At 40.0% G+C, this 27,420-nt stretch overlaps 1 protein-coding gene across 2 annotated transcripts in view; it reads left to right on the forward strand.

The window, feature by feature from the left end:
* Positions 1 to 27,420, forward strand: part of PPARGC1A (PPARG coactivator 1 alpha) — a 476,597-nt gene that overhangs the window by 375,578 nt on the left and 73,599 nt on the right. Inside the window, exon 1 of one of the 2 annotated variants that reach the window (XM_007058105.4) lies at positions 22,690 to 22,857. The exons of the other annotated variant lie outside the window; for it this stretch is intronic. Within the exon in view, the coding sequence (XP_007058167.2) occupies positions 22,810 to 22,857 (48 nt within the window). The 5' untranslated portion in view covers positions 22,690 to 22,809. Of the gene's footprint in view, positions 1 to 22,689; positions 22,858 to 27,420 lie in introns of those variants that run through there. 2 annotated transcript variants of the gene reach the window in all.

A 27,420-nucleotide genomic window follows, 5' to 3' on the forward strand; every position in this document is an offset into this window, starting at 1 on the left:
GACTAGAAACTGTGTCTGAGGGGGGGAAAAAACAGAATAAAGGGCCATTATTTTAGCATAGGCATTAAAAATCTGTACAACTGCTGGAAGCATTAATTAACAAAATATTTTCTCATAATGGCCCTAATGTCCTTTTGAAAATAGAGTGGGGAAGCTGTTTGAAATAAAAACTGCAAATAAGGCTGAGTGGTTTACAGTTTAAAGCACTGCCTATGCAGACAAAAACGCAGGGATCATGCCTGGAAATGCAAGGCATGCAAGGATCAATTATTCAAGGTTTAAATGCAAGGAAAGATTTTAAGCCATTTTATTCAATATGTGATCCTTTCATCATGAATGTGTGATCCACATACTGTTGCCAATATGGGTGGCCTTCTTTAGAATCTGGTTGGAGTCCAATCTGTGTTACTGCATGAAATGAGTTTGATGGTGTCAAGTCAATCCCCTGTGAATGATAATCCAGATTATAAAACTGCAGTAAATGATTCAGCATGATTTAGTATTATTTTCAGTTAGTGCCCAGGAGAGGCCAGGACTGAGCTAGCATTAAGAATGAATCATGCTTCCTACTCTTATATAACTAAGGGTTGAGGTCACAGACAACCATTGTAAGAAAGTAACCACAGCCTTCTTTTGCTGTGTAGAGCACTTGCCTTCATAGAGGAAGCATTTGAACAGGGTTATAAACATATTTGTATTTCAGTTCTAAAAGTGTTTTGTGTTTTCTTGCAAAATTGGGACCTGACTCTGCAAGGTACCAAAGACTTCCATCAAGGTGCAACCCTCACCTTCAATAGTTATTAAGGACACTCAACACAATATAGGAAGTGCTCAGCACATTACAGATTCAGGCCTCTGTTACTAAGTGGCTAGGGATAGAACATGTCTGTTTATTGCCAACAGTTCAGTTGCCAGCTAGGGCTAGGTGGCCACTAAAGTTTGCCAATTTCGATTGTTTCTTCTTTAAAGTGGCAGTAAGGCACCCCTTAGAAAATTCATTTGTTGGGGTTGAGTAATTGTTTGATGGACGAGTACATTATCATTAATTTTTATCATCATCCTGATGAAGATGAGTAGATATTTTGTTGTTGGTTGGTTTGTTTTTTGCACACTGGCTGGTAAATTGTCATGTGATTTTAAAAGGCTGTATTAAAGGGCGCTAATATGTAGTACTTCAGAATAGGGGACAGGCCAAAGCAAACCAGATAATATGGAAGCAAAAGCCCTCAGGCAAAGCTGAGAACTGTAAAACATGCAAGTTAACTTGCAAACTTCTACTTCAGTTTTTAGCAGCTTCTTTGGATCTTGCCCTTTAATTGCAGAGGTCAGCTAAGGTGGCAGCAAATAACCCAGCTCTAGGGAATAAATGCATTTGTATCTGGTCAATTACAAGTGGCCCTTATTAGTATGTAGATAGAGTTAACTTAAATAAGCAGGTCCTGTGTGTGTTATGGACTTGGCTGTTCAGTCCAGCCTAACTGTTTTGGTACCATTCTCACTCATAGATGGAAACTATCTTGAGCACTCTTTTCATTAAAGCATTTTCTTGCATTTCTGAGGGAGGAAAATCATTGCAAATGAGCAGCTATGTTAAACATGGCTCATTCCTGCTTGCTGCGCTATTCATCTTCCTGTATTCAGAACACTTTTGCAAACCTAGGCTGAGTTTCTAACAAAACCGCATTGAGTGTAGTCATCTAGTTTATGGTTTGACTGTTCGGGCTGGAAACGGTGTGAAATTTGGTGGCTTCATTCGGTTGGGTGGAGGAGGGGGCGCAAATCAGGCAAAACTTGGTGGGTTTTGTTTTGTGTTGTTGGAACTGAAACTGCTGAGCATCACTTAGTTGGTGTATGTGAAGAGGTGTCTGTTTCTGTAAGGAAGTGTGTTGTCTTCTTAGTGCTATTATTTTAGCTGTGTGATAAGATGGGAAGTAATCTTTTTGTTCATGCAAAGCGTTAGCTCGAATTCCACACCAGTGGCAAGTGTATATGGTGGCAGGCCTTGCACTGTAATAGTGTTAATACCTTTTATTTCTAATTCTCAATGGTTATACTGCCTGTCAAAGTTGGGACATGTTCCTTCTTTTAGAGAATCCTTTTCTCCTTTTAGGATTGAGCATTCCTCATAGCCCAGCACCAGCATAACCATTTATGCCCCAGACAAGTAGGCTTCAAGAAACAGAAAATCCTGTGCATTCTGCACTGTTATTTACAAGTAAATTCCATGAAAAACCCACACAAATGGAGTTTATCTTGTTAACCCCTCTCTTCCCACACTCCCATGCCAAGGGCCATTGTTGTCAGTCAAATGTCAAACAGTACAGTGTACAATGTGTAATTAAGGCTTTAGAAATGCCCCTGAAGCAGGACTATGCTGTGTTTTATACAGCATTTGGGAAGGGATTAATATTCTGTACTAACCCCAAACTTTAATACTGAAGACCAAAACAAAAAAGCTTCCCCTCCCGCTCCACCCCCAACTTGTATGTAAATACAGCTTGTCATGCTGAATGATTTTGGTCTCTTTTTTCCCAACCCCATACACTGTACCACATGGTTATCAACAGACAACAGGTCTGCTGTTTACAGTTTTTCAAAGGGTCAAAGTCTTTCAAAGTTTAATTGTTAATGTACAGACCAAAGGATCAAAAGTAGGATCCTCATTCACGCAGATGGGGCAAACGCTGTGAAGTTACACCAATGCTGTCAATGCTGCTGTAATTGTGGTAATTTGGGGAGATGGGAAACATCACAAAGCAATATGCAGTTTTAGTGACTAGCTCTGAGGAAAGTGAGTGATTTTCCTGTATCCACATTTAGTCTTCACTGACGTGTTTTATGAAATGCCCCCAATATGGATTCAGTAAGTGTGCTATGCAAAAAACTGACCTTTGACTGAGTCTAGTTTAGCATCGCTCCAACTGGTCTGAAGGGGAGCTCTCCTCTACATCACCAGCTCCAGTCAGGTGAGCTGAAAATGATAGTCCTCTGACCCAGTTCCTCCTGCAGCAAGTAGAAGGAGTCCTCTACATTTAAAGGTGTAGTACACAGAATAGAGAATAGCAGTATCTTTCAGTCACATAACTATGTACACCACAATAATGAAACTCGGTACATGTCCAGCCACTGGGTGAGGAACTCTGATAACTAGTTAAATCCATTGTTGTGTCTGTTCAACAAACAGAAGTCTGGTCTTAACAGAAATGATTTCACAAAGAAATTCCCATTATATTGGAGCAGGATCTCTCTCCCTCTCCAAAAAGAAAAGGAGTACTTGTGGCACCTTAGAGACTAACCAATTTATTTGAGCATGAGCTTTCGTGAGCTACAGCTCACTTCATCGGATGCATACTGTGGAAATTGCAGAATATCATTATTATATACACAGACACCATGAAATAATACCTCCTCCCACCCCACTCTCCTGCTGGTAATAGCTTATCTAAAGTGATCATCAAGATGGGCTATTTCCAGCACAAATCCAGGTTTTCTCACCCTCCGCCCCCCCACAGACAAACTCACTCTCTTGCTGGTAATAGCCCATCCAAAGTGACCACTCTTTTCACAATGTGTATGATAATCAAGGTGGGCCATTTCCTGCAGAAATCCAGGTTCTCTCACCCCCTCACCCCCCTCCAAAAACCTGGACCTGGATTTCTGCAGGAAATGGCCCACCTTGATTATCATACACATTGTGAAAAGAGTGGTCACTTTGGATGGGCTGTTACCAGCAAGAGAGTGAGTTTGTCTGTGGGGGGGCGGAGGGTGAGAAAACCTGGATTTGTGCTGGAAATGGCCCATCTTGATGATCACTTTAGATAAGCTATTACCAGCAGGAGAGTGGGGTGGGAGGAGGTATTATTTCATGGTGTCTGTGTATATAATAATGATATTCTGCAATTTCCACAGTATGCATCCGATGAAGTGAGCTGTAGCTCACGAAAGCTCATGCTCAAATAAATTGGTTAGTCTCTAAGGTGCCACAAGTACTCCTTTTCTTTTTGCGAATACAGACTAACACGGCTGTTACTCTGAAATCTCCCTCTCCAGGTTCTCAGAGTGACTTTAAAGGATATAAAATAAATAATTTAGGATCAGGATTGGATGGAGGACACCCAATGAAAATTTAAAAAAATTATTGATCTGGGTTTGGGGGAAAACGTAGTGGGAATGGGATGGAAGGGGGGAAGGTTTGTAGTTCCAAACTATTTAGTGTTGAAAGGCACCAGTTTAACCCATGAACACTGCGTTCCTATCCACACCCAGTTTGCACACTGATTTCAATAGCTGGATAACAGAGCAAAATGTGTATTACTATTATTATTTGTCAAAAGTGACCTGCCTTCCTCTCAACACTGTGTAAGGTTCTGTACATATGTAGGGACAAACCAGGGCTGCTTTCAAGGGCATGCAATTTAGATTTGTGCATACTAATTTTGCTTTCTCTGTTTTGCCATCCAGTCCTTCTTTCTTTGTAATGTTTTTAGTTTTGTATTATTATATTTATGATATTTCTTTGAAAATTGTAGGCATTTTTTATGCTCATTTTTGACAAATTGTGATGGGATTTCTTTAAGCAAATCGTGTTTAAAACGTGTAACGATTGCAGCTGTAAAATTAATTTCATTTGTATTTAGTCAGGTGTGGGCACTGACAGTCAAACAATATCTAGCATGGTAAGTCAGGATTCAAAAATAATTATGGGTTTCTGTTGTCTTCCATACTTTACTCCATTGTTTAACTTAACATGTAGGCTACTGCTAGTTTCGCTATAGCAGGGTCTCTCATTTTGTCTGCTGCTGTTTTTACTGTTCTGAGTCAGTAGCTACAACATAACCTTTTTTCTTTCTTAGGGTGCAAACAGTCTGAAAAACAGCTTTATCAGCATATGAAATGGTAGAACTTGTTGTCAATAGCAGTTCTTAATCAAGAGGGTCCTGACAGATTAGTAGTGTATCAGTCAAACCTCATTTTTTATATGCGAGAATATCTGTTTTTATTACTAGATGTAGTAAAAACAGAGATGCTCCATTTATTTATAGGATTTGTGTGCTATAGGTAACTGCAGTATAATCTGCCTCTTTCACAAATTCAGCTCGCACTTGGAAAATTCCCCTTTTTAAGGGTGAGAAATATTTCACTGTGTCTGCTTGGCCCTACATGATATCTTCCTACCTCATGCTAATACCAGTCATACGAATTGTTCTAATTATAAACACGCCAGTTCTATGAATTTGGATTTTAAACTGCTTTTTCATTATACCATATATTGAGACTCCCAAAAATTTTCACTGAGGAGTTAATAGCAGACTTAAAGAGGTTATAGGCCTGTGTTTTATCCACTAAACCACCTAGTCCACACCTGGAACTGCGCCAAGGAGTACATCTGCTATATATCTCAATGAACAAACTATTCTATTCTGTAAGATTGGTATCAGCAGGGTCCTCTGTTTCCAACCATGCACATTTGCTCTGAGTCATGAAATTAATTAATTGAAAAAAATGTATTGTAAAATAGAGCAGCAGTTCTGATTTACTAGTCTTCTGTGCATTTGCAAATATTTTTCCCCCTATGGCTAGAGATATATTAACAGGTTTTGTTTCAATAGATGAACCGATGTACATGTTTTAAACAGTGATATAAAGAATTAAACGCTTGTAAAGATTCCGTCATATTGTCATATTTATTTATTTAGATTTATAATATACACCTCTCAATGCACCCACTGAATCTACTGTACTTGCCTCCTCCCTTATGTACCAAGCAACCTTTTTTCACTCTATACTGAATCAACACTTCTTGAATGATCATACCCTGGTATGTTATGCTTCCATAAATGATGCTGGAGCACCGGAGAGGGCCTCCCATTGATTTCAGCATGAGCAGGACTCAGCCCTTAAACTGTGTTTTTTGGACAGTTTTAGAATAAGAAGTGGTGTCTCTAGAAATAGGGCTCACTTTTAGTTCATTTTATACAGGAGTTTTTTTGTTGAAATTGATCAACTGGCTATCTGCCTGTCTGGCACCCAGATATTTTGTACTAGGTGCATTATCTCCATTAATAAATAAAAAAAAGAAGTTAGACTCAGGTAGGTCATGGTCGGGATTGATGGACCTTAGTAGATTCACAGGGTCATTAAAGATTTGGAGAAAACCACAGATGTATGGGAAGCTTTTTGAAGTTAAAAATCAATTGAAAAGTTTCGTGCCTAACTCCCCTTCAAGCCTTTGAAAATCTCCTCCTACTTATGCATTTTTTCTTCAAGTGTAGCTATACGGACAAGATGCCGAGTCCTTTACTCACAATGAATAGCATCTTCAGACACAAGTCCTATTGAAGTCCGTGGGCTATTTGTGGAATAAAGCACTATTCAGTGTGAGGCAGTCTCAGAGTTTGGCCCACAGTAAGGGGTGACTCCTGCTCCCACTGGCATCAGTGAGACTCCCATTGACTTCAGCTGGAAAAAGGGTAGGATCAGATCCTATGTGTGTATATATTCTATTTCTCCTTGTACCTACATTCTCCATATAATATGATGGAATCCTCTGAAAGAATAATCACCTTCCTCACTCTCCCCATCATGTTCATCTATATGAGTGGAATTTCGAAATGACCAGGGCTGGATCCTCAGGTCCTTATTTGTTTTTGTGTTGCTGAGTGTTTTTTCCTTGTATCCAGAGCTTTGTGTTTGTAATTTTATGTACACATATAATCTATTATGATGAACAAAAAATGAGCTCTGTAGGGCCTGATTCTGATAATTTCTTTAACTTCAATTGACTTAAATAGTTAAATATCTATAGTAACCTGAACTATATGAGTATTAATATTACAGTACATGAAATGATGGGAGTTGCCTTACCAAGTGGGGGGTCAGTGCTAACGAGGCCAATTCAATTAAGGTGGAAGTGGCCTGTTCTCAACAGTTGAGAATCAATATGAGTTTTGCTATCTTTACCAGATAATTTGTGCTTTGTATGTCTAATATGTAACATGTTGATTAGTGTTTTTGTTATATTAAGAAGGTGTTTGTTTTACTATAGGCCAGGTCTCTTGCAGATTAGTCTACTTGTATACAGTTTATTAGATGTACGGGGCAAGATTTTCAAAGGGGCCTCAACCTAACCTCGACTTAGGCATCTCTGCTTGTGTATGTTTCTTGAGTAGACTTGCACACATGGGTGAGAGGATTTACACATGAGATGGCCACCATCTTGGCTGACATACTGGGGATTGAACCAAACACTTCCAAAGTTAAAAAGCATGAGCCAAGCCTCTCTAGTTGGGGATGACACTGACCCATATAACAGACCTCTGTAAAATGAGCACAGATGGGGACCTGTTAACACACTAAATAGTAGATTACACATGCACAATTTCCTATTGTCTAAATGGGTTTTGCATATGTATATTTTATCATCTCTGCACGTTACTGTGTTAAAAATTGTGTGTCCCCTTGGAGAGTTGTACACACACAAGTGGAGACAGTGTTTTCAAAATGTCTTCAGGATTAATGGAGAACTTGATCATCCAGTTATTGTCTGAAACCATACGCCCTGTGAATGCCCCTGCATACAATGTTATGTGTTTGTGTTTTTAAAGGTAATGGTTGTGGAGAGGATTATCTTTTCTCTGTTTACTTTATTAATCCAATTAAAAATATCCAAGACTAGGAAGTACTTTTCCAGTATTATGATCCCATTAGTTAAACAAAAGAGGTTATAAGTGAAGAAAGAAAACAGACTAAGTAGAAGCTGTCTAAATAATATACAATAACTATCAGTCTGCTCTGAAAAGTAACTAAAAATGGCAACGTCTTACTCAGCAGATCTGCTCCCTGTCTATTTCATTAGCTCTGTTGATATTAGGGATATAAATATACTTTTACTACTTTTTTACTTGTGGTAGTATTGCAGAGCCAATGAAGTTAAAGGAAAAGGAGCTAGATTCAATTCTGGCTCATGCATCATCTATCAAATTGTTAGTTAAGAGCCAAAGTCTGCTCTGTGATGTATGAACAGAACTTCCAATAAAACCAATTAATGTTGAACCTGTGTATCTCAAGGCCGAATTTGCAGGACCAAAATCTGCCCTCACTGAAGGCAGCAGAGTTGCATAGATGTAAATGAGAGCAGAATATGATCCGCAGGACCTTTCTGTTTCCTGATGCTGCATGTGCCAGAAAGAATTCTGATTGATATTCGTATCTCAGGATGTGTTCACAGGTTGACAGTTTGAACATAATCATTTTGTTAAGTGAGAAAATTGGATTGGGAGTGAGACATAACAATAAACATGGAACCCCAAGATGCCATCTGCACATAGTCACTTTTCAAAGAAGAACGGCATCTTAAGAACATTTTCTTTTTTATTGGGGAAGCGTATTGTCTCGTTAATATTTTCAGGATTCTGCGAAAGAGAAGGCGATGCGTGTGATTTCATGCATAATCACCAGTTCCTGCGTTGTATATTCTGCAGTCCTTTCATAAATATGCCAGTAATGAAAGCAAGGGTCTCAATATGAGAAACAACTTTCTGTTAGGGAGGAAGGCTTTCTAGAATAGATACTGAAGCAGCAAAGAACTGAAAGTGGTTTTTGAGAAGTGTTGACCTCCTTTCGTGCCACTTACTGTGAATTAAAGCTGTGAGTGAGAACTAGTTTGGGCATGTGGTACAGCACTTACAGCAACTGCTGCCAAGGAAAAAGATTTGTGTTTCTAAGGAAATGCAACAAAAGAAAATGGTTTAAGAGCCAGTAGCTGTCACAGTGTAAAAGTATCTATGTTCAGATAGGGAAAAAAAAAGCTGAAATAGGTAATTTTATACACAGGTTGCAGTATGCTCTTATTCCGATAATGCAAAGTTCAAAAGCAAACAACTGTAAGTGTGTGGGGTTTAGCACATCTCATACCATTATAGCTTTCAAAGTCAGACTGGATAAAATCAGTTGTGACCTGCTCTATGCATGTGATCGCACCATGACTTGACTGTTGTTTGTCATTCCTTTGGGAGTTATTAGTAACAGCGAGCTACCATATAAAAGGGATATATTTAAGGCAAGGAAACTGGGGTTTCATGGCTACTTGGGAATCCTTTCTTAGCAAACCAAAAGGGAAAAATTGTCAGCACTCCAAAACCAATGCTGCCAAACACTATCAATTTCCACTACATTACGGTTATAAATATCTGGGGACATGAAGCCAGTTTACATACACTCAGTGATTTGTAGCAAGGATGTTATGAGAATTGGTCATGCAATAAAGTGTCATTAAAGGACAAAAACCATAGACAGAATGTGAAGGAAAATTACTTCTATATTTATACAGTGCCTTTAACTCCTTTTTCTCCCGTCAATTGGAAAGGGAACCACCTGTCTCTGTTGCTTATGTCAGACTGCTCCGTGGAGACATAAGGCTGTTGGAAAGCACATGATACTATACATATTTACACCAAGCCCGTATCTGATTGAGATTGGGCTTTGAGACCTGTGAGTTGACTAGTTTCTTCATCATATCTTTATGCATTAAATATGTGTTTGAACTCACTTGAAAGCCGTGTGATCTTATGATAGATTCATTTACGTAATAGTTAAATGACTGATCATGTGCCCTCCAACTCCTTTTCCATGCAAATCTTGAGGAATTTGAATATTATCTAATGCAGTGAAATGTCCTCAATAAGAAATTACTGTTTAAAATAACCAATATTTGTATGTATATCAATTGCCTAGAAGATATTTTTGTCTGCTATTTGCATGATATGGAAAAGACTTTCACTAACAAGCATTTTAAGCTACTTGGTGTTGTTTCCCCTTTGGAATGATCAGAAGTGTGCATATTTGGGGATGTATTTTCCGTCTCGCTTTTTGAAGCCAGCAAAGTATCTAATTTGTGGAAGAAGAGAAGAGTCTGAAATAGTAACAGGGACTCAAGCTTGAACTAGCAAGTTTTTGAGCAGTTCTGGGAATTCTTATTCAGTAGCAATTGGTGAAAATGAAGGACTATATTATGCCCTTGGATTCACCGTTCGGCTCTCACTCAAGGCAGTGGGAGTCAAATGGGAACATGTGACTGCAAAATTTGGCCCTAAGAGTTGTAATGTTTTCTTATAAAGACATAACCTGTAATCAATGGGAGTTTTGTATGCACAGTGACTGCAAAATCTGGCCCTTGGGGACACACTGGCAGAGGGTCATCTAAGGCTCTCTGTGCCAGAGAATCACTGGTGCAGCTCTACACAACAAGTTGGGTGAAGCAGTTTCACGTGGAGAACTTTTGAACATATTGTGCACTAGAGAAGTGGACCCTGTGCTGACTCAGGGCAAACTTGAGGTGGGCTGGGTGAAAGGCCAGTGGACCTGTGGATACATGAACCCTCACACAGCGAACACAGAAGAACTCCAGACAATATTCAGCTGTAGTCTATTGCAGCCAAGTGGCCCATCCCACAATTGGGGAGTGACCTTCTTTTCACTCTGAACAGCTACATATGGCCTAATTGTCAGAATTTTTATAGAAGTCAGCAATTTCATCCTTATGGGCTACATTCTCCTACCCTTACTTATGATGGGGTTGCCTCAGTGATTTTGTTGGGACTGCTTGCTGCATCGGATACTACTCAATGTGAGTAAATGTGACACAATCTGGTCCTATTGCTTTGGCAGAAGGGTCATGTGCATTAGTAGAAGGAAGGACTGGAATGAGGCCTATAGGTGGAAATTTCAAAAACACCCAAATCACTAAGAAGCAAAAATGCTCTTTAAAATCAATGGGACTTATTATCCTAAGTGACTTAAGCACTTTGAAAATCCCTTGCTATGGGCCAATGCCTAGTATGGGCTCTTGGGATCACATGATGAGACAAAAATCTCCACTTTCATTTTTAGAAGTATGTATCTAGTCGTCATGGCTATCAAGAAATGCTTGAAAATATGAATTTATAGCCCCAAATTGCCCTAATTCAGCCCTTATAGAAGGATGACTAGCCTGTGGTTCTCTTTGTCATCTCCTAGAGCACAGAAGTTAGGCCTGGAAAGGAGCTGCTGGATCATCTATTCCATTCCCATATGTTATCGCAGAATTCTCTTGTATACTAAAGCCCTCAGTGCCGTAATATATGATTGATATTAATTAGGTTTGTGCAAAGTACTGCACTCCTCAACTTGAACTGAACCAGAAATAAATATATTGCTATATATTACCATTTTATTCGTTGAGAAGAAGAATAGGATGAAGGCACCTATGTGAAACCCACAGTACAAGCTTCAGATTGAATTAATACCAGCAGTGCCTTGAGATTAATTTGGTTACTATGGGTACAGCATAAGAAATAGTATACCATAATGTAACTATGTTTACTGATTCATTTCTGGCATTAAAAACTAAAGCCACATTATATATGCAACAACAGTCTTTTCTTCCTTGGAAGAAGAAGGCGGGTACATTTTAGTAATTAAAGTGAATGTTGCCCTCTGAAAAGTGCGAATGCTCTACTGGAAGAAAAGCTGTTATTCTCCTTCAGGATCTGCCCCACCACATGTAGCAGAGTATGATATACCAAATGAGAACTGAGAAAAAAAAATCATCATCCCAGGAAGTTTCCAGTCTTCTACAGCTTCTTGTTAAGTCTCTTTTGTAACATGATGACCTCCATTTTTATATGCCATTCAAGTGTATTGGTCAAATGTCACTTTCTAACATCATGTTTCTTCGTATCTCATCAGTATGAAAGAGATGGAACAAGTTTTGCATCTTAAGATGTTGAAAGCTGGGCAATAATAAAATAAGGCAATGAAAGTACCATATATTCAGAAAGCAATTATTTTAAAGGGTTTCAGTTTTGACATGCTTAGATTAAGCATGAAGCTTTTGTTTCATACACTTGCTGTCAAATATGTTGTTAAATACTGATACCACCTCCTAAGAGAACAACTTTTAAATTCCAAAATGCAAAGGATAAGCACTAAATATTTTGGTAGATATATTATGCCATAACGTCTACTGCGTTGTTCTTAATACAAAGCGCAGTAAGGCTTAATTAAAAAGTGATTGTACAATCTATCACAAACCTGCATTAGGGATATGGATGCCAAGAAAATTAAGTTGTATAGGTGGTGATAATGAAATCGATTTTTTATTGAATAGTTTTTATTTCTATGGCTTTGTTTTCTGTTCTTGCCTCTTTGTCAACAGTTAAGACATTCTCCATCCAAACTCTTTGAAAGCTAATTGGAGTCCATTGCTTCTTTGTTTGCATATTTATGACCCATTTAAGTTATTTGTTCATTTTTGATCTGTTAAAAAGCTTGATAAACTTTTGACTCAGAGAATCAGTGCAGAAGAGTATGACAGTAAACAAAGAAAAACAAGGCCTTCAGATCTTGTTTTTGCTAGTTCCTCCAAAGGAATATGCAGGTAACTACCAGCACAAAGTTTATTTTGATTTCCTGTTAGCAAAATTCACAGAAAAACTAAAAGGCACCAGGTACAACCTGAAATATTACTTCACTGACTTACCCCATAATAAGTAATGGTCTGGCATGAAAACCTGATAAACAGAGAGCAGTAATGAAGATGAAACTATACTTCTTGTAGTGTAAGAGACAGTGAAGAATGTAAAATGGAAGTAAGAGTCTACAAAAACTGGGCCAGATTTATCCCTAGTGTAACTCCATCACCTTAAATTCCATTGACTTTTCAATTCCTTTAGCACTCCAGTCATTGGAATTACACCAGGGATAAATTTGATCCTTTTTGCTAAAGCCAAGCACAGTTATTATACACAAAACAAAATGTCAGGAAATAGTCGTGTGCTCTGCCATGTAATAATTCCTCACCGAATAGTAAGTCAATGTTGAATGTGCTGTTGGAGAAGTCCCATTATTAAATATTTAGAAATGGATCTGAAGCAAAGTAAACGATAAAACAGTAATGATTTGAATACATCCTTTCTTCTTTCCTCTCTCCTTTTTATACTTTAAAAAAGTTGGTGTCTTGCAAAACACAGAGCAGGGCTTTCCTAAGCAGAACTCTGGGATCAGCCAGCACAGCTTCATTTTCATATCTTAAGTTCTCATGTTCAGTTTTGCCACAGTGTCCTTTATGCTGTGAACTCAAACAGCACAACAAAGAAGAAATACTGCTTTAAATGATCTTGCTGCTCGTCCTTAGTCCACATATTGCAATGCACTGCACATCGCAGCTAGCAACTCCTGTCGTGCTTTGGCGCAATATGCAACTTGGGATAATGTAATAGAGAAGACAAGCACAGCACAAGGCACTGAAAGCCATAAGAAGCATAGAAAGCTTACGTTTCTGGTATGCAGCAGTACAGATATTTGAAAGGTTAGGTTCTGTCTATTTTTAGCATTGGGACTGATCTAAAAATGAGGGTGATGTAAAAATTACATGTCTCTCTCCTGGTTTATCAGAGATTTTGAACAAAATGTATAAAAGATACTGCTCTCTAAATCAGATGAGATTTTTTGAAATAAAGCTGTGCCTTTTATTTAGAAGAGAACCTTTTATATCCTTGATTAAAATACCTTTACTGTCTATTTCACTGTTAGATGAGCATTTTTAGACTTTAGCAAAATTAAAGAAATATGACTTTCCCACTTATTGTTTGGGAAGATTTATTCCCCTGTGTAAATGACTTTTTAAAAAAAATTGGTAAGGCATTTTCTCTGGTATAAAATAAATCTGAAGATAAATTATCTGTACTGGTTAATATCCCCTATCATTAAAATGGCTAAATGAAAATCAAACATGTTGTTATTTAGTACCTGCATCCCTTTCATGGGAGACAAAATTGAACATGTATATTGGGCAGGAATTGCCAGCTATGCTACGATTTATAGCATTGTCCGGGGCTCGGATTAACCTTTACCATGTGTTTCCCCCACCCTATCCTAAAACTGTCAGCACTCTATCTCTAAAGTATATGTCTGTGGTTGGTTTTGTACACTCCCATTCAGCTTTAAAAGAAAATCTGCAAACAATGTAATATTATCTTGAGCTGGAGCACAAACGTTTTTCCATTTCTTTGTAAACAGGGTTGCATATGAGAATGAAACAGCTGGAGATATACCTTCACAAAACCCTTGGGGATGCTTCTTAGTCATTTCTCCATTGTATGCAGTTTTAGTTTAATAAATTGGTAATAATATTATGATGAAGTGCTCTCTGGTTTTGGTTTGCTTACCTTTTTTTTTACTTGCAAGTTCTACTTGAAATTCATAAATTAAAATAAACTTCAAATTAAGCAGCTTCCTATTTTTGGCTGGGTGGTTGGTTCTTTTCTGGTGGGAGAGGAAGGGTAAATCTGTGAATATGAGTGAAAGACTGATGCTACAGCCATGTCAAGGGTTTGGTGCAGGCATTGCTTCTGCTCATGCATCTCAGTCCAGATCTGCTGTTCCAGGTGTGGAGTTCTATTAAGCAGAGAATGCAAATATTGCTCAATTGTGTCAGCTTGCCTGGGAGTTTTACAGTGGGGAAGATATTCACTAGGAACAAACATGAGACCAGCAAATTCATTTTACTTGTTGCCTGACATAGATTTGAACTTTAACTGGGTCTCCCTTATGGCTCATGATTTTGACATTGAAATGATGAAAGAGCAGACATACAGAAGAGCTTTCAGGATAGGGCTGGTACATATTTATGAAATAAGTAGCAAACATTAACCTATTATGGACATAGTCGATCTAAGATACGCAACTTCAGCTACGAGAATAGCATAGCTGAAATTGACGTATCTTAGATCGACTTAGAATCACTTACTTCGCATCCTCGCGGCGCCGGATCGACAGCCACTGCTCCCCTGTCGACTCCGCTTCTGCCTCTCGCCCTGGTGAAGTTCCGGAGTCGACAGCAGAGTGATCGGGGATCGATCTGGCGGGTAGTGTAGACGTGGCCTAAGCTGGTGCCAGCTGCTGAATGGGATAAACGTCTTCTACCCTTTCCACACTCTTTCCTTCCCCATACTTGCTTACTCAGAAGTCAGGCACAACCTGGCCCTTTATATGGTGCAAAATCAGATTTTTAATTCCCATTGTTTTTGTATATTGTATTTTCCTTTGTGCTCATAAAAACCATATCTATGCCCCATATTACAACAATTAGGTCAAATGACTACCATGTAGAATTATTTCCACCTTATACTTCATTTTAATATAAAAAATGCCAAGAGCGAGGCCCAAGAAAAAAGGCTGACTCAATTCCATGGAGCTCTGTCTGAGGAAGTTTTTATTTGAACATGAGAGATGTGTCGGTAAGGCTGTCTGTCATCTCTAGTTTATTAACAAAAATTGCTAGGAGGCACTAAAGCTGTCCACTGCCTTTCCCTCTGTTCCTTCACTCAAAGGTGCTTCATTCACGTTGACTTTACTATAGCTGTTTTGTGTAAAACAAGACTTGATTTTAGAGCATTTAAAGGTTACTGTTCTTTTCAGTACTGGGCTGTGTACACTCCAGTGAAACCATTTTCCTAGCCACTTTACGGAACAGACAAAGTTAGAAAGCTATGTGATATTTCCCCCCTCCCCCCCCCATTAGATACAGTAATGCTTTGAAGTGGAGCTGGTAGGGAAGGGTGTCGTGCTCGCCCGTAGCAATGGGAACTTCCCAACATTTTGGTTTGTGCTTGGAGATCCCAGCCCCATGAACAAGTGACCACGTTGCAAAACCATCTCCAAAACTGAGTTGAATTGGCACTCCTATCAGCAGAATGGTTAAGGAATGAATGGCTACTGAGCCTGAGCTGTCCTTTACAGTCCAGAGTTGAGGTCTGGACGCTTCCTCTGCTATCACCCATCCTGTAGATATACCAAGGACTCAATTTCCATGGTTTTTAAACTCATCCTTTGCAAGCACTACCTTTGCATACACACATTTTTTTTAAGGAAACAAAAATGTGCATAACTGTATGCTTCCTATACAATAACCCTTCCCTATAAGTCAGTGGTGGGCAAACTTTTTGGCCCGAAGGCCTCATTGGGGTTGCAAAACTATATGGAGGACCGGGTAGGGAAGGCTGTGCCTCCCCAAACAGCCTGGCCTCTGCCCCCTATCCGCCTCCTCCCACTTCCCGCCCCCTGACTGCCCCCCTCAGAACCCCCGACCCATCCAACCCCCCCTGCTCCTTGTCCCCTAACCGCCCCCTCCCGGGACTCCCGCCTCTAAGTGCCCCCCAGGACCCCATCCCCTACTCCCTGTCCCTTATCCACACCCCCGCCCCCTGACAGGCCCTCCGGAACTCCCACGCTATCCAACCCCCCCATTCTCCATCCCCTGACTCCCTATCCACACCCCCACCCCCTGAAAGGCCCCCCCCCCAGGACTGCCATGCTTATCCAACTCCCCCCCATTCCCTGTCCCCTGACCGCCCCCCCCAGAACCTCCTGCCCCTTACCCAGGCCCAAGCCCCCTTATCATGCTACTCAGAGCAGCATGTCTAGCCACCGCAGCCCCCGGCCAGAGCCAGACACGCTGCTGCACTGCCCTGTAGGAGCGTGCAGCCCTGCTGCCCAGAGCGCTGTCCTCAAGGCGGCATGTCTGCGGGGGAGGGAGGACAGCAGGGGAGGGGATGCGGGCTAACCTCCCTGGTGGGGAGCTGAAGGGCCGGGCAGGATGGTCCTGCAGGCCGTAGTTTGCCCACTTCTGCTATAAGTACTACCTGTAGAAGGCAGCATTTCTCAACTGTTATGTCAGCTGTATATGAACATATGACACGTCGAATCAGTGAAAATGGCAGCATGTCCAGTTCAAATATGTGTCATCTCAGGAGAGAAGAAAATGCATAACCCTGTAATGGTTTGTTAGAGAGGTTTAGCCAAGTCCTCATAGACTAGTACAAATGCACCTTGAGCACACCAGGGACTCTTTAATGTGCAATAAGGCAAAACTTTAAATGATGCCCATTTTTTGGCTGAGTGGGTGGATATGGGGCTCTTTAGGTGATATCTATGAAAATGGTGTTATGCTCCCCTTTAGAAATGTACAGAATTAATTTGCCTTAGAGAGCAATCCATCTAAACATAGATTTAATATTGTTAATAGTCATATATGTTAGTATTTACAGTACCGAGCACCAATAGTGTACCCAGCATTGTACAGATACAGAGGGAGTCAGAGTCCCTGCCAAAAACAGCTTAACTCTTAATACACCTTACACCTTAAGAGTACTTTAGATGAGAATGTTAGAACAGTCTTAGCTCCTAAAAATATTACCCCAGGGTTACAGCAAGGTACCTAGTATGCCCCATATGATACCAGATACTGGGCTTATCCTACTTAGGCCCTGCTCAGAACAAGTCAGAAAAATATTGCTCATTGAACAGAAGTTTCTAGAAGTTATTATGAGAGCTTAAGGGAAATTAAGTTACGACTAATGCTAATAAATGTAACCAGGAGAATCTGGATGGGATTTTCCAAAGCACTTACGAGAGTTAGGAGCACCAGTCTTATCCCTTAGGTGCTTTTGGAAATCCCACCTCTGGAACTGTTGCCTGGCTGTTTCTTGTATTGAAAGAGCAATTGCACACACGGAAAAGTGCAATAACAGTAAAGTGTTCAGCCTGCTGTATGGAAATGGTGCTTTTGAACACTTGGGGCCAGACTGAGTGGGAATGCAATTGAAGAGCTTGCAAGACACCTGCCCCTAGTACTCACAGTCAGTCTCTCGTGCTTCCTAGGGACTTAAGAAAAATGGATTTTTAAAAGAGAAAAATAACTCAGTGATTCCCATCCCATTGCTGTAACAAAGAGGTATCAACAGTGATCTGTGGTCCCAGTCCTGCAACAGACTCTATGCAGGCAGTTTCCTGTGCTGGTATAGAGCACCACTGACCATAATGGAGCTCTGCTCAGGTATAAGAGTCTGCTCATGTGCAGCAACTTGTGAAACTGGGGTCTGTCTTCCTTACTAGCAGGAATTTCCCTGTTCCTCCCCCCCCCCCCCCGAAATCTGCTCTCAATCCCTTATAAAGCTTTCTATACGAAACTGACTCCTTTATGTGGTTCCGCCTCCCCAAACTGAAAAATTCCAAACTCGCAGGTGTGATATAAGAAAATGGGTACATTTCTTTAGAGATTAGTTTTTCTTTAAAACAGTGATACTGGAATGAAAGACATTGGTCGTACTACTTTTAACGAGGCTGACAAACTGGTTTTTTTTTTTTTTTTTTTTTTGCTGTTTATAATGAATATACGTTCTGGAAAAACATGTGTTCCAAAAGTTGGGAAAAACCTCTTATAACAAGCATATTTCTATACAGTCAATTTTTTGGTGGTGACAAATCCCTTACTCTTGTCTTGTTTTAATAATATTCACTAATAAATAATTTCATAATGTTTATTAAGGGGAGATTTCAGAAATGCCAAAGATAGTTAGGAGTCTAACTTTCAATAGGATTTAGGCACTTTTGAAAATCTTCCCCAAAACTTTCAGTCATAAAGGGCCATGACTGTGAAACCCGTACTCCCACTGATGAGCACTTAATCTGGTAACTGTTCATCTTCAGGGCAGTGGGGTTACTCATGTCTATAAGTATTTATCAGTGTGAGTAAGGGCTGTATAGTTGGGCTCAAAGTATGTGAAAGTATCTGTTTTTAGACCCGATCTTGATCAAACTCCCATTATCTTCAGTGGTGGAGGACTGAGGCCATTGTACCAGTATTGGAGATAGACAAAGATCTTTTACCCATTTTTGACTCTCTGGAACGTCACAGGTTCAAGATGTTATTGGGTTCTGGTTCTGCTTAGAGCCGACTGGTAGGAAAAAGGAGCAGAGAAGAAAAAAATCGAACAGGGCAAAAATGCAGCACATGGCTGGAAGAGTGGTAAACAAATGCAAAGTGAAGAGGGGTAGAGAGAACATTTCTAATAAAAAATTAATACAGTATGTATACTTTATAGAGGACACCCATTTGTGCTAACTTAGCTTCTGAGCAGTGTTCTTCTGTCCTTTATACAAAGCACAGGCTTATCTTACATTAAAAAAAAGTTGTATGACTCCTGGGGCAGGTAGTGGAAATGAGTTTCAATTCCATGAAAACTGGTTTGTAAACTGTAACTTGCTGAGACACATTGTTTGTGATTTGTAAAACCTAATGGTTTGCTCATCATTAGACTGTAGCATCTCCTCTGATAAAGTAGCTAAATCTGTTGAGTATCAGCAACATACAGTACTTGTGTGTGGGGGAGGGGGAGCGGGGGGTAAGTACAGTTCCCTGTTGATCAGTGGTATAGGTGAAGGAAGTTGGGCCAAATTTCTCAAAAGTCAACTCAGATTTTGGATGCCTCAGTTTTTGAATGTGCAACTGGAGACAACTTATGATGTTTGAAGAGGGGCACCCAGAAATGAAGGAAACTAAAAGCAGTAGCCACTTTGGAAAGTTTGAACCATAGAGAGGAGGTGAGGGCTAAAGGGACCAAAAGGACAAATGGTATGGGTGAGAGAAAAGGGTATTAGAAGAAAGAGACCTAGTGAATGATGTGTGCAGAAAAAGATTGCGGGACTAGAGATAGGGTCCTGGAAGAAGAAAAGGCAGAATTTTGGAAGCACAGCGAAGCAGAGACGGCATGCTCGGGAAGCAGAGGAAGAGAAATGGCAGTCAACAGAGTGCTGGCCTCCTGAGGGGGGGGTGGAAAACAGTGCCAAGGAGGCCTGAAGTCTTTACCATAAGATCTCTCTGACTGAGGAGATCTTTTGTTTCACATGATGCTGTAGGGCAATCTAATTAGTTTGAAAAGTCTACTTGTAATGAGTGTGTCCTCAGTAACTGCCTAGGAAACACATTTGTTCAGCTTTTAGCATTTACGAAGCATTAGAGGTGAAAGTCACTGAAACTAGCACAGAGAGGTGTAAGAATCCAGGTTTCCTCAGGGGGAGAGTAGCTTTAATTTCTACTGTCAGCATCCATTAGAGGCTGCGTATTCATGTGTAAAGACTGCACAATTATATGAACCCATCTTTTACTTTGGCGTAGCCTCCGTAAGCTACCCACCTGTTGGAAGGCAGTTTGTGGCCATTGCCTGCTTCCTTGATAGATGTGGGTCTGCCAGCGCTCTTTGCTCTGCATGAACAATAGGAGAATCTAATCCCATAATTTAAAACCCTCTGTTTACACAATTGCTTATGATCACTTCAAAACTATTTTCTATCATGATATACTATTGGAACTTTGTTTTGCATTACATATATGGTTGGTTACAAACCGCGTTTAAGGACATTGATAAAAGATATCTAATGGGCAAGTTCATGGTAAAATTTGAGCTAGACAGGTCTTTAAAAGGTAAGCCTCTCCATAACAGACTGAGAACCCTTGTTTAAACCATGTGATCTAGAATCGTGCTGGGAAAATGGTTTTCAAGTACAGTTTGGTCAGAACATTCCTTGACATCCATTCTGGAAAATTGTTGCTGCAAGAGCAGGTCAAGCCAGTGTGTGGACAGGCCTTTAGTAAAGCGCTATACTATTATTAGTTGTTGCTGGTACATTATGTGCTAGGAAAGTTCTCCCATCTCTAAAGCTAGTATGAAATCACCACAAAGGTTACAGTTTGTATTTATCAGTTAACTTGCTAATTTGAAGCAAACGTAGTGAGGTGGAATTGTAGAAAATAGAAACAACACGAGCAGGTCAAAATATCCAAAACAGCAATATACAAATGTTCCAGTGTAAATACATTTCTATAAAAGGTGTGAATGGAACTTAAAAAAAATGATGGATTCTGTACAGTCAATGAACACAATTATAAGTAGGTATTGAAGGAGAATATTCCACCAAGCATGGATCCACTGATAATAATTAATAAGAATCTACTCCACTTCAGTCAGTCGGGTGCCCAACATTATTTCACAGTTGACTGTTCTGAGGGTAGAGGTAATGACCTTTGCCCCAGATCTTAATAATTTACTGCAGTTTTATCATTAAATCAGCATATAATTGGGAAGGAAATTAGGTTTTTTTCATGGTGAGAGCCAAGTAATACCGTTAATTTAATCATTTGTAGGAAAAGGCTTTCTATAGTCATAGGGTATTTTGTTGTGGGTTTTTTTAATTAAGTAAAGTAGAAACAATGTCACTTTTTGTCATTCATGTTTGATGAAAATATGACAGTGTGATGTGATTTGCAACTTAAACACAAGCAGGGAAATCTGTACTTTTTTTCAAATCCGGCAATGATAAATTGTCAAATAAGCCAAGTGTTTTCCTGTGACTTGTTACAATTTTTGGAATGCATTTAGTATCTGAAAAATAACCTCTTGCAGCCTCTTTTTGTCTTTTCTCTCAGCAAAATCTCTGTAGCTTGATAATAACTACATTCATTTAGCATTTAGAATAATCAAGTTTGCAAATAACTTAACAATGAAAATGAATATTTCATAGCAAGGAGAATGACCAGTTATGGTTTTGTGACTATAACTAGCAGGACAGCATGACTCATATCTAGCACTTATATTTTGCAAACTAGGCTTTTGAATACAGCTAATTAAAAAGAGACAAAGACACAACTTTTTTAAAAATGAAAAGGCAGGTGGAGATGGTTAAACAAGACCTTTATTTTTTTCTGTTGTGGGAAATGTTCTGCAGTTATGTTTGGTACCTTCAGTTTGTTATGTATTCAGTATGTAGTGTCATCATAAACCAGTTGCACCTGCAGCAGCTCCCATTGTCTCAGGGAGAGAGCTGTAAAAGGCTTAAAGAAGAAACACTTCTGTTAATAGCATGTCGTGTTTTCACATGACAACGAGAGCATTCTTGTTTTTAAACAGAAAATGCACAGCCCAGGTCAGCGAGGTTGGAATACAGTGTTTATACAAAAATGCACCCTAAGGCAGCACTGAGGAAATACTACTTATATGAAAATGGAGACAGGAATCTGAGCAGTTATGGACAGGACTACAACAGTTGTATTTAATAACATTGTTTTCCAGGAGGGCTGCGTGAGAAATGGAAATGATTATAGAGAAGAGATGAAAAAAGAAATTCATATTTCAGTGGGAGTAGGATCAGGCCCCTTGTTTGTAGCAGATGCTAAATAAATAAAGGACTGTGTTTGCACTGATGTTTGCAGCATCACTGTGAGATACAGTCTGTGTAGAGGTCTTTGCTTGTAAAAAAAAAAAAAATGGCTCCAGTAGTTATTGATCAGAAGTTTCTAATATATCACAATTTAAAAAAAAATACTCCACGAGGTATAAAATGACTAGTAAAAATTAATCGTGCAGTAACTTTTTACACACCTCTCTAATAACATTTCCAAACTAAACAGCACTAGTTAGCCAACCCGAAGTAGCCCACTTAGAATCAAGGTATTCAAAAAATACATGCTTTACCGCATATGAGAGTTCCTTCACGGTTGTCTTTGTAACAACTACAGCTTTGTCTGTTGCTTGTTTTGGAAAAAAAAAAGAAATTAAAAAAAGATTGTAGGGGATTTGAGTTATATGGCAGCAGCACAAGTTAGGAGGTGTGGCATCAAAGTCTGATTTTAATCCCAGTGTGGTGCTGCAGACTCAAGGGCCTGAGTGGGGTTTTTAGAAAGACTGACTCCACTGAAGCCTCGGGTCTGCCTCTGGCTCGTGACGTCACTAGTTTCAGCAGCCGCACCAGAAGGCTGGGTGAGTGACAGCCCAGCCTACTTTTTAAATAGCTTTGTCACGTGACTGGGAACAGTAGTAAGACAGGTGCCTTCAGTTCACCCTCAGTAAGGGTCTAGTTGCCTGTGCAGGAGTGTGTGCTCTGTGTGAGGCTGTGGATTGCAGTTTAAAAGCTACACTGCTGTCATTCAGGAGCTGGATGGCGTGGGACATGTGCAACCAGGACTCTGTATGGAGTGATATAGAGGTGAGCTTTGCATTATGAACAGAGTGAGAATTCTCTTGTGTGCAACCCCTTCTGGAGGTAATTCATTTAAATGGAATAATTATAAAAGTATACTAGAGATCATGTGTTGGAAAGAAGTCTGAATCGTATGTGAACTTTGCTAATTTAAGGTTACTTTATAATGCCTTGAGCAAATCACAGCTTAGCTGCTGTCATCAGTATCTCCTGCAGTTGGAAACTATTTTCATGTGCCTTTGGCTCGCTTTCCAGTCATATGCAATATTTATGCTCTAAGATAGTGATATGAATCAGTGTCTGAAGTCTTTCCAGTGGCATTTAGTGGCCTGGTTGGAAAAATGCCATGTCTATTTATAATTAGATTAAGACTTTTTAAAAAAAGTTAAAATTAATCAGTGGTTTCATATTTTGATTTTTGTTTGGTTTTGTTTTTTGCTATGCTCTGTTCAGGATTTTTCTCATTTATCACTTGCAGAATTGACACACACAAACTGAGAAAGATGAATATGATGTTGTTGCCTTATTGTTTTAAATTCCTTTAAAACAGGGTACTGGAAATAGATGTTACTTTACTTCTGATTATTGAACTGGATTATAGTATTGCAGTTAAAATGTTCCATAGGACGAGGTTCTCAGTTAATCCAAGTAGTCCAGCAAATAGTTAAATCCTACTGTACAGCAGAGACAACAGGATGAACCATGAGAATAGAGTTTATGCGGGACTATGTGAGCTGCTGCTGCTGCCGCTGCTGCTGCTTCTATAAAAATAGATGGCAATACATCAAATCCACAGCTTCTGCTGGCTACAGTTCATAAAGGAAAAAAGCAAGCAATTCCCTGGTAATCTCTGGAGTATAATGTGAGGTTTGAGGATTTCTGCATATTTGCATTCTGCAAAATGGAGCCTTATCTGAAAGTTCTGGCAACTTGTGAAGCAAAGGAAACTTTCTTTGGACCCAGTTGAGAGGAATCCAAAAGACAAACCTGCTCAAAGGAACTGACCCCCTGACGACAAGTTTGGAATAAGTACTTAAAATCCTCCCCTTAGACATCTCTTAAATAAGATGCATGTATGGTGCAGAGATACACATCTAAAGTGAAAATGTGCTGGTGTTCTCTGTTTGTAGAATTACATTTTTCCTATCTATTAAGGCATGCATCGGATTCTTAACTCTTTTTGTCGTGTTTTCAATATTTGCAGCACGCCATTGTATCCACTGATTTCTGTTTGCATATTGTAATTGCTCTTATCTTGTTTTGATTTCTTGGTAAAACAGAATAGATATGGATAATTCATATGTCCTGTAGCTATTATGAGTCAAGGCTGTAAGTGGATGACTTTCTGGCTCCAAAGTTCTAATTGTTTCTGAGTAGCTGGAGTATCCTGTGGGTTGTTGTCTGGCTTATAGCGTGGGTCTCAGCTGCTGTAGCTTCATTTTTCCATCCATGTATTATTCTTAATGCTGCTAGGATTTGATTGAGGAACCAGCTTATATGGAAATATTGAAGATTTATTTTAATCATCAGAGTTCCTGCAGTAATTTCAAGCTAGTAACGGAATAGATCATTTATAGCAATCATTTTTTTCACAGAGGAAAAAAGGGTTGATCTTAATATTAATTGTGTGGCGGATGGATTAGCTGTTGGTAGATTTTTACCAACTGGCTCTTTCATTTTACTTTGTATAGCGACATAGTAGTGGCTGCATGCTGCTTTGGCTCTGGGGATCACCTTTATGATCTACAGTATTACAAGCAGCAGGTACTGTAGGCAGCTTTCATATTTTGAATTGTTAATGTTTGTTGTCAATTTAAAATGCATTATTCCTCTTGCACGTAATGACAGGCTAGCATGTTGCTTAATAAAGGCCTGCGTCACTATAGCTGATCAGAATCCCCAGTGTTTCACTGTTTCATGAAGGTGATGTACAGTCAGGTTGCAAAGATTGATAGAGAGAATCTGCATGGCACACATTCTATCAAGTCTGTCATTCTTTACTGGGTTCATCCCCTTGCTGTTTCAACAAACTTATTAAAAATAAAAAGATTATTTTTACATTAATATAATTAATGTGGCACAAGTCCAGTCTTTTTTTTTTTTTAATTTACCTTCAAAGGCACAAAGACGTCTAAAAGGTTAATGAAGAATTATACTTAATTATAATGATTCATTATCATCAGTGCAGTTAAGGTAATTTATTGTTTGCTCCCTAACAAAGAAAAAAAAGTCTGTTGGGGTGAAATAATGCACAATAATTAACCTTTTGTGTTTAGCAACTACTCTATCCTCTTAAATCTTATTATAAAATTAAGGATATAGTTGTGAAATAACTGTCATACCTGTGAAAAGACAGTGAAATGTGTTATGGCAATGCAGGCACACCTGTTACAGATGTAAAGGCAAAGAGTAAATATCAACATGTCAGATGAGGACAATTATAGGACTTGGAGTGTTAAACCTGACATCATCCAAAAGCCAAATATAAATTAATAACAGGAACACTTGCTACTAATGTGTCTCAGATTAGAAGCATAATGCCATATTCAGAAACATTGATTTTATTATCATGTCAACATTGGCAAGAGCATGTGTACTTCATTTCAGCTGTTACATTTTTTAAGTGACATTGCCGTCATTATAGACAAATGAAAGCTGCAATGGACATTTTTTACACAGCTGTTTATATTGCTTAGAATGCCCATTGCAGGACGTTCACAATGCATATTACTACAGCCCTAAGATGTTTAAGTAGGTGATGTACAGAGTGAAGCTATTTTTACAAACGAAAGTAGTAACAGATCAGCAGGATACTTTAGAAGTCTACGGCATCAGTTTTAAGCCAGTGACCTCCACAACACAAACCTGGGAATGATGCTGAGAATCTACCTTTTCAGTCAAAAACTAGATTATCCTTTAATGAGATCACAGATTTCATCTGTGCATCAAAAAAAGGTCATCTTGGCATTATAAGATTGCTGCTGGAAGGTTATGTCAGCGCTAGAAAATGGGGAAGCTTTTTAGTTTCTTTTTCTTTGCAGTTTTTCTGTGGCCAAAATAAAAAGAAGTAAATTTCATTGTACAAAATTTCACCTAAGCAAGGCCTTGGCCTGTTGAAGTTCCAAGCCCTCTTAAATAACAGGAAGAAAAGCAATTGATATTTCAAAGGCTCCCCTTGCAATCCCTAGGTTCCTTTGCCCCTTGGCCTATTGTATAATTGTCTTGTAGTATCCTGGTAGACTAGTGGAAGTTGCAGGGCCGGCTCTAGGCACCAGCAAAACAAGCAGGTGCTTGGGGCGGCACATTTCTAGGGGGGGCATTGCGGCGCCGGCCATGCTGCCCCTAGAAATGAACCCCCGCCGCCCCTGCTCGCCTCTGCTCCGCTTCCGCCCGCTCCCCTGAGCGCGCCGCACTGCTTCAGCCCCCTCCCTTCCTCCCAGGCTTGCTGCTTCGCGCAGCAAGCCTGGGAGGGAGGAGAAGCCGAGCGGCGGCGCGCTCGGGGGAGGCGGCGGTGGTGGAGCGGAGGTGAGCTGGGGTGGGGAGCCGTTCCTCTACCCCTGTGCCCCCGTTACTTCCTGCACTCCCTCCCCCACCCTCGCTCACATCCACTCTGCCTGCTCCCCTGAATGCGCTACCTCTCCCTTGCCTGAGACGGAGGGGGGAGAAGTGGAGCGGCGGCTTGTTCAGGGGAACAGGCGGAGCGAAGGTGAGCTAGGGTGGAGGGTTGTGGGTTGGGGGGGAGGGAGCCGTAGGAAGCAAAGGGGGGGGAAATGCAGCACGCCTGGGGGCGGAGGCGGGGCCTGGAATTTGGGGAGGGGATTGGGAAGGGGCGGAGCCGGGGGCAGGGGAGGGCATGAAAAAAAAGCGGGGGTGGCCAAAAATTTTTTTGCTTGGGATAGCAAAAATCCTAGAGCCGGCTCTGGGAAGTTGCATGGTAAATTATAGCCTTTAGCAGCTGGACTGAGTCTGCTGACTCTGTTCCTGGTTCCCAGAGTGTTGCTCACCATTATGCTGCTGCATATAGCCCATGCAGTGTAGACTTGCAAAGATTCCTAGCTACAAAAATCTCTATGAAATTTATTTTATTTAAACGTAACTTCATCTCTCTCATATCACTGCAAAAGGCAGCATTTTCAAGAGCAGCATAACAAATAGTGAGTCATCCACATCAGTGGGCATGGTAAAGTTATTGCCCTACAAACCTACCTTTTCAGATGGTGGTACTTCTGGGCTTGACTTCATTCCAAGTTGAACCTAGTAGATCATTCAAATTGCCCAATCAGCTAACTGGAGTCCAAGAGTTTCTGAGGTCTGGATTTTCTGTTTGGTCCATCCTTACCATTAACACAAACTGATAAAGCTAGAAACAATCAATTAAAGGCAATGGTGAAAACCCATTCTCAACTGGCTTTGTTATGGCTTTTAACCACTTAATTGCTGGAACTGCCAGTAGCCTCTGTACAGAAGAACTCTCCACCTTTCTTTCCAGTGATGTATATGGGGCAGCAGTGAAAGGAGCTACGCCATTGGTTATTGCTGAAGGTGTGGACTTCAATTGTGTATTTCCTG

The sequence above is a fragment of the Chelonia mydas genome, chromosome 4, assembly GCF_015237465.2.
Source record: "Chelonia mydas isolate rCheMyd1 chromosome 4, rCheMyd1.pri.v2, whole genome shotgun sequence".
Lineage (NCBI taxonomy): Eukaryota > Metazoa > Chordata > Testudines > Cheloniidae > Chelonia > Chelonia mydas.